The following is a 7,747-nucleotide window of genomic DNA, read 5'->3' as shown; positions in this document are numbered from 1 at the left end:
CTAAAAGTAGTTGGGCTGGATGCATTTCCATAGGCAGCAAGTACCAAAGGTCCCTCCCTCCCAGCAGGTGCCCCCGAGAGATGTGGCCAGCATGGCTGTACGACCACGCGTGTCCTCCCTCTGCGATCCAGTGGGAGATCATCTGAGATCCTGCAGCCCTGTGTGGAGTGCTTTGGGTCCAGGGCAGGGGAGGGCACACCAGGAGCTGGTTCCTCTCCCAAGCCACCTGCATCAGTCACACCTCACAGAAAACTTGCTTTTGGGGCCTGCGACGTTTCTGTTTTAAGACCCTCCCTTGTCTCAGTCAGTGTCTTTTGATAAAGATACCCAGCTCCGATCTGACACTATTAAATCATGAATGAAGCACATGTATAGCTTTGACTGAATCGATGGGGAAGCCAGGACTGCTGGGATTGTTCGCCTTTCAATGTAAACAACATTACGTAACGTAACCCAGTATAGTGCTGCTGTGGAGAGAAGAAACCCAAGTCTGAACCATTCTTGAGGTGCAAAGACCTGTCTAGCAATGCTCTTTTCCCCTCCTTTCTCATACGCATGAAAAACTGTGGTTGAGTTCTTTGTCAGGCTGCAAGGATGGACAAAAGATTATTTTTTTTGTGGAGCTTGGTTAATTGTGTCTACTTGGGTACTTAAACAGAAATGAATGCAAAAATTTGCAGATTCGCTTACAGTCTCTTCATGTTAGAGAGTCTCTATAATGCAACAGGAATTTTATAACCCTTTGTAAGTGCTTTCAGTGATTAAAAAAAAAAATCTCCATTGGCTTGTAATAGAAGGTATCTCCATTTTCAAGGGGAAGATACAGAGACACAGAAATAAACTGACCTGCCTGAGGACACACAGCAAGTCAGATCAGGAAGGCAAGGTTATAATTCAGAAGTTTTTTGGTTTTGTTTTATTCTTCATTATTACCAGCAGATTACATTGCCATTGAAGATGACGTTTGCATCAGCACCACTGTGCTTCCTCCCCACTTCTTTCTCAGCCCCAAAATTGTTACCTTCAAGTCGTATTTCTTTCATGAATTTTTAGGTACTGGAAATCATACACACAACACAGCAGTTCTGAGCTCAGAAATTTTAAATTTGGGTGGGGGAAAATTCCATGAGGAGTTTTAAAAAAAAAAAAAAATTAATAAAAGATTCAAAAGTTCTATTTTTTTGTATCAGTGCTGGAATTAGTCGTGATGCTGGGTAAATATCTTGGCTGAAGAGGTTTCTGACTAGCACTCTGCTTTACCACCTGGTCTGTCTACTCTGTTGTAGTTGTGAGATCACAACCCCATGTTACAGTAATTTAGAGGAGATGACTGTATAAATGTGAGATAACACACAGTTTTATCAGTGTACATGGTTTACTCAGGATACCTCCGAATTGTTAAAGTTTTTCATTGGAAGTTTAATTACTTAAAATTGTGTTTTCTAGTCTAGGCTTGTGTTCTGTTTCTTCCCCAAGTCAAACTCCCATTGACTGCAGAGGAAGCTGGGTCCTGCTGTATCTTGAACATTTTACTCTTCACCTCTAATTTTATGTTTCACCTGCCTTTAAAAATTGCTGTGAAACAACTAGAAATGTTTATTTATAACGTGCCTTTTACATTTCTTTTTCTGTTACCTTTCTATGCAGCTTCTCTGAATCTTACTCCACTATGAAACAGCTGCCAGCAGAGACTATTCGTCTCCTTTCAAGTTCTCAGGTGATTACGTCAGTTGTCAGCGTTGTGAAGGAGCTGATAGAAAATTCTTTGGATGCCAGTGCCACAAATATTGATATTAAACTGGTGAGTTCTCTCTCTTACAAAGAGTTGGATGTAAAAATAAGATGCAAGGAAAGTTTTTCCACTGCAAATGTATATTTTAGGCTGTCGTGGTTTGGGGAACGGAAGGGTATCGATGGTATTTATACATATATATTGCAACCTCAAATAAAAATGGTTCAAAATCAGTTTCCATTAACATTTTTGAGGCCCCAGTGAAACAGTAAAGCATATTTGTGCTTCTGAGTGTATCTTGGGGAAAACCTGTCAACTTCTTTAATACTTCTTTTCCTACTTACCAATTACGTTTTCTGACTAATAGCTTGTTTTAAAAGATGTTGGACTTAAGTTTCAGTGCTAGACTGGTACATTTAATGCTCATGATGAGATATTGTCAGGAAGGTGAAAATGGAAACAATGGAGAAGGTTGATGGCCATGCTAGATGTTTTTGTAATGTGAATTACCACATGGTCCCTAATCAGCGTGGTAAGCTCTGGCTACTTCTAACAATGGGTAAAATGGCTTCTCTTGCTACCATGAGTATTTCTGGTTTAGCAGTATTTTGTCAGCGTCTGCGTAGTAGCAGTATCTCCCACTTGGTAAGAAAGCATATTGTTTCAGCCTGTATAAATGGATGTACCCAGAACTGCATACAGTTTTCTTTCCTACAAGTAACAGTGAATGTATAAGCTATTTTTGACTTGTTACACAAATGCTCTTAATTAGGAGGGCAATTCCTGCTTGTTTCTTTGTCCATGCCACTGCTGTCTTTTCTGAATGAGTCTCAAGTGTTTTCCATCTGGGCATGGTTTCCTGCAGATGCCAGGGAACATGCTTGCTTGTTTTTTGCCCTATGTGAGCTGAAGATATGCTGTCTTCACTCTGGTGTGATGACCTCTATCTTTCAATATTTAGACTCATCTCGCTTTGTGAGTAACTCCAAAGTAAGTAGTGTGTGCACAATTCTGGGGGTAAGGGTATCAGAATCAGATCCTGTGAGCCCATCGGTAACTGCAAGAAGTCAACAGAAGGTTTTGGAGCCTTAAAAAATGGTTAGAACAAACCTTGTCTCTGGAGTGCCAATACAAAGCCACACAGATAGCCAGAGCAGAAAGCCCTCTAATCAGTGTGGGTTCATAGTGCAATAACCAGCTGTTTCCATAGTGCGAAGTCCCAAATCAATTAAAACGAGTGTTTTCAACCATTTCTAGTGCATGAGTCATCTGCACTACTGTTACATTCTTTGTCAGTTCAGCCCAATCCAAATCACTCTGTTTCTAAAACAAACCAACCAACCTGGCTGAACACAGGTTGTCAGTGAGTAAACGAGATTTGCTGATTGTTCTTCTGTGGGTACTAGGGGAGAAGAGAAACCTGCACTTTGCACAACTGTACACAGTAATACTGTAAAACAGTGGATTTTTTTTTTTCTGGGATTTGTTTGTGATAAGAATATTTTTATATCAAATTACTATTTTTATTGTGTGAGGTTTAAATAAGGTCAACGACATAATAGAGCTCAACAACCACATTATCTCTGGATTAGTTCAAAAGCATAATAGAGAAACTTCAAAAATTCGTTTTACAGCTTGATGCTTTTTGCCTGAAACTTGAAGCATTTTCGTTGTTCTAACCTTTACCAGGTGGATTAGGAAGGCTAGATGAGTCGTTCAGACTTGTTATCCAATTTGCCCAAACAAAGACAGGATTGGCTTTTTTGGAGACAGACAGACAGGAGTTAACCTGCAGGTGAAGTGGTTCTTGGGTAAAAACCATGGCAGTGGTCAGTTGTAGTGGGAAGCTTTGGCTAGTGTTTTATTCTTGTTAACTTCTTGGTTGACCAGACTCCAATAGGTGATGTTATTGAGCTTCTTCGCACTGTGTGTCAACTAGCTTTTACACAACACTGGGAAAAACATCAGCTTATATTGTAGCTCTAGAAAATGTGACATTAATGACAATTAAAAGCCAGTCATTTGATTAGAAACTGAACTGTGGCCTGTCTATAAGGTGTCTATTTATTTGAACCTCAACGTTGTTGCTGTTTGGAATATGAACATGGTGGAGCTTGCCTTGTTGTTAGCAGCAGGTCAGCTGCCTCTGTAGTATGGCTGTTCATTAAGCATATGTAGAATGATGGCTTTATACTTGGCTTGATGTCCTGGCTTCATGTATGCTAAAAACTGTTCACGCAGCAATATAATTGCTTGTGTATAGATAAAGAGACTTCACGGGCATCGGTCTGTTGGTTTCCCTGACTGACCTCTAATAACAGGGGTTTATGAGAATAATCTGCACAGTCTAATTGAGACCTGCATAATAGAGAAGATGAGCCACAGCTTGTGTTAGTAGTTGGAGCAAAGTTGGGATTCAGGAATGACAAATCTTAACTACAGGTTTGCTACTAGTATACAAAATGGCTGTTGTAAAAGGCAGACTCATTTCTGCACCTTTTTTTCCAATGCGTGGAGTGGGAGCTTTAATCACAGAGGAAGCTGCAGTGGGGTTCCACTGATCTATCTCATCACCTGAAAAGCAAAGTCCTACATCCCTCTGCACAGCATTGCTAGATACTTCTGCCTCTCCTGATCCATTCATCTTGCTAATGCAAAAGAAAAGTAACCCAGCAAGAAAAGTGGATTATTTGTGCCAGTTTAATGGGGTGAATTGACCTTAAGGGTTCTTATGACTAACAGAGCTGTAGCTGAAACAAAGATGGGACCGTGTAGCCGTGAGTAAAAGAGGAGGGAGTTGAACCATATGGTTTGACATCAGTGATCTGGTAGAGCAACTTAAACATCTCATGGGATCACGGCCTCAGTAGTATTTAGGCCATGTAGGATGGTGGAAGGTGTTACAGAATACAAAGTTTAAGCACTGTAATATTTTAAGTAAAATATGTGCAAGTAAAAATGCACAATATTAGAAAAGAAATAGAGAATCATTCATGTAATGTTTTGATTAAAGTTGAGGAAGATAAATCTCACTTTTCCTAAGCAGTTAAAAGTGGTCTGGAAGTAAAAATTAGAATGGAAAATAGAGGTTCATTGTAAAATGCTCAAACCCTTCATTAGTGCATACAGCAGTGGGGTAGAAGGTTTCCCATTTATATCTCGTTATGTGTTTTATGTTCAGTCGAAGTGCATTGCATAGGTTCTGTTTTGCTTCCCAGTAGGAGGTTGACTCAAATATTAGCGAAAGCATTGTTTTTCACCTGGAGATAGCTTTAGCATCATTCATGAATACAAAAAGTGGAATATACAGAATAGAAATATGGGTATCAATGAAATATATATAGTTCTGTGCCTACCTCAGAGGGTTTTGATGTTTCCTCATACAGGTTGTGTGTGAATACAGATAGTATCTTTAGAGAGCTTCCTTTTGGTTTTAATTGCATTGGTTTTTTACTTCAAGAAATAACCCTGGGAATATAACTGTTTCCAGTGTCTGCCCAGATGAGACAACAAAGTTAGTTTTCTCAGCTTTCTGTGAGCAACCATTGCATGCTTTGTACAGCATCGGTGGTGGTAGCCACTCATTTAAGATTGTGGAAGCAAAAAACAGTTTTAAGGTCGCCTAGATCTATTACACACTACAGAACGTTTTTCTGTGTATTATATTATAATCTTTTCAAAGAGCCAGGCATGCTTCTGTAAAAGAAGTTTGGTTAGTGATCCTGCAGCCCTAGCTAACTTTCTCCTCCTGGCTTCTGATTCTTTTGGGTACGATTTATATGTGCAGATCGTAATGTAGCTGGAAGGAAGCATTTTTTTGCTGTACTTGTTTGAGAACCTAAATTCCATCTTTCATTTAGCTGTCCTAATTATCTGGGTTTTCGGAGTTTTAGCCTCGTGCTTATCGAAATGACATATTTACATTAGAATTCAGTAAAATATGTATTGTATATATGTAAAGGTAAATCACAAAGATTGAACTTAGCTTCCTTGAAAGCTGTTTTTAAGAGCCTCTAGGAACTTTACTTCTTTCTGTAAAGTATTATACCTCTTTACAAGCTTTCTTGTTTCTGTCCCCATCCATGCCTTCCCCTCCATTAGAATTTCAGCTTCTGTATATTGAGACACAATATAGAGACTGGAAAACTAGTGAAGTAGTGAAATCACATAAATCAAGGCTGAAATTGAAAACAGTTCTATGTGAGGGCTCGCTGATTTTAATGGATGCAGAGCTGCATTTGTAATGATTTTTTAAAAAAAAAAAACCAAACAAATAGGTAAGTGAGAAGAGGTGAAAGTCTTTAGCTCTCCAGCTATAGACCTCTTTCTGAGTTTAGGTTTTGCAAACTTCATCATAGTTTAAAAAAACCCTTACTTAATTCGTGTTTTTAATTTTACTGTATTTATATTAATGTGCTGTTTCCAAACCACAGGGTATGAATTACATTATTTAATTAGATAAGCCATTGCTACTGTGCTAACATGTTGTATTGTTCTGTTCTTTTTTTTTTTTTTTTTTTTTAAACAGAGACATTTTATAGTTGCTCGGTTTCTCCAAATAAGCAAAACTCCCACTTCCATCTGGATGGCTAGAAGCTGTAACCTTAGCTGCTTCCAGCTTGTCTTAATTCGGTTGTTTTAGTGCTCCATTATGTTTTGTTCTTTTTTAGGAGAATTATGGGTTTAACAAAATAGAAGTAAGAGACAATGGCAATGGAATCAAGGTTGCTGATGTTCCAGTTATGGCAATTAAACACTACACCTCAAAAATAAGCTCTTCTGAGGACCTTGAAAGGGTGACAACGTACGGTTTCCGTGGGGAAGCTTTGGGATCAATTTGCTGCATATCTGAGGTGAGCAGTTGCTATAACTGAGTCTAGTCTTTTGTGTTGTGATTTTTTTGTGTGTGTGTGTTTGTGAAAGTTTTAATAAGATATCAGTGCAAAGACTTTAAATTGTTCCAGCAGCCTGCCAGGGATATGTTTTCTGAAGAGTTTGGCTTGTGTATGCTGCCTTTCCCCACCTCCCCAGAAGTTGTGTCAAATGGTTAGGAAGCAGTATGGGTTCCTTGTTAGCGTCAGTCCTGCCTTTCTGTCATACTGGTCACAGCAGTGCCCTGTTTATTTTCCTCGGTCACAATAGGTTAGAGACAGGTTGCTTAGTGTTTCCTTTTCTTTCGTATCAGGGTATAGATACGTGATTCCTTAGAACACTGGCTTATCCTCTTTAGCGTTATCAGCAAATATAATGTCAAAGAGTATGACTGAGTTTGCTGCTTGAATTAGGCTAAATCAAAATGAGGAACAGCAGATGGTGGCCAGGAGAAATCATTTCAGGGAACTGAGGGCTCACATAGCTACCATTCCAGTAACGATTTCTGCCTTGATGTTATCTAGGTGATTGGCAGTCATGGGATCTTGCTGGGCTCCATATTGCTCCTTGGTGTGTATATGACTGCAATTGCACAAACCTTGTTGCCCATATGAGTAATCAGGAACCTGCTCCCTGGCCTGTCTGAGTCCGATCCATATGTTTGTGTTAAATGTGCCGATACTGAGGATTTAACTTGTGGACTGAAAGTAAATTTGTTCAAAACCATCTGAAAGGTGTTCAGGCTGTTAAGGGCACAAAATCTACCTGTTCCATTGTGCTCTGCCTTTCTATATTCCTGTTGTGCCAAGGTCAAGTTTTGGGTTCTTCTGAGTCTGCCAAGGATTAGATCCTGCAAGGAGATACTGGTATCTGTGTCTGATTGGAACCCTCAACTGTTGAGGTCAGGAGAGATGTTTGAGCTTGACTCCTTGCCACCTTGGGCTACATTCTCATTACACTAAGCAGGAGTGGGTTGTGTGTTTGGGTGGAGATTTCCAAAGATGCTTTCAAAAGTGTTGGTGTTTTGACAGATGAGGACAGACCTCAATCATTGGTTCCTTCTGATGAGTTGTCGGAGCAGGATGCCACCTGTTCTGAGCTTTTAATCAGCTCTATGGTACATTTCATAAGAGATGGGAGGTG

The 7,747-nt window shown here is 39.6% G+C and overlaps 1 protein-coding gene across 1 annotated transcript in view; it reads left to right on the top strand.

Moving 5' to 3' along the window:
• The first annotated feature begins 1,669 nt into the window (after positions 1-1,669).
• The window catches only part of PMS1 (PMS1 homolog 1, mismatch repair system component), a 44,184-nt gene continuing 38,106 nt past the window's right edge, over positions 1,670-7,747 (top strand). The window contains exons 1-2 of the mRNA XM_009948936.2: positions 1,670-1,801; positions 6,403-6,585. Of these exons, the coding sequence (XP_009947238.2) occupies positions 1,670-1,801; positions 6,403-6,585 (315 nt within the window). The remainder of the gene's footprint in view (positions 1,802-6,402; positions 6,586-7,747) is intronic.

This window comes from Leptosomus discolor, chromosome 5 (genome assembly GCF_034619465.1).
Source record: "Leptosomus discolor isolate bLepDis1 chromosome 5, bLepDis1.hap2, whole genome shotgun sequence".
NCBI lineage: Eukaryota > Metazoa > Chordata > Aves > Leptosomiformes > Leptosomidae > Leptosomus > Leptosomus discolor.
Note: the sequence above shows the minus strand (reverse complement) of the source record. Positions and strands in the feature narration are given on the sequence as shown.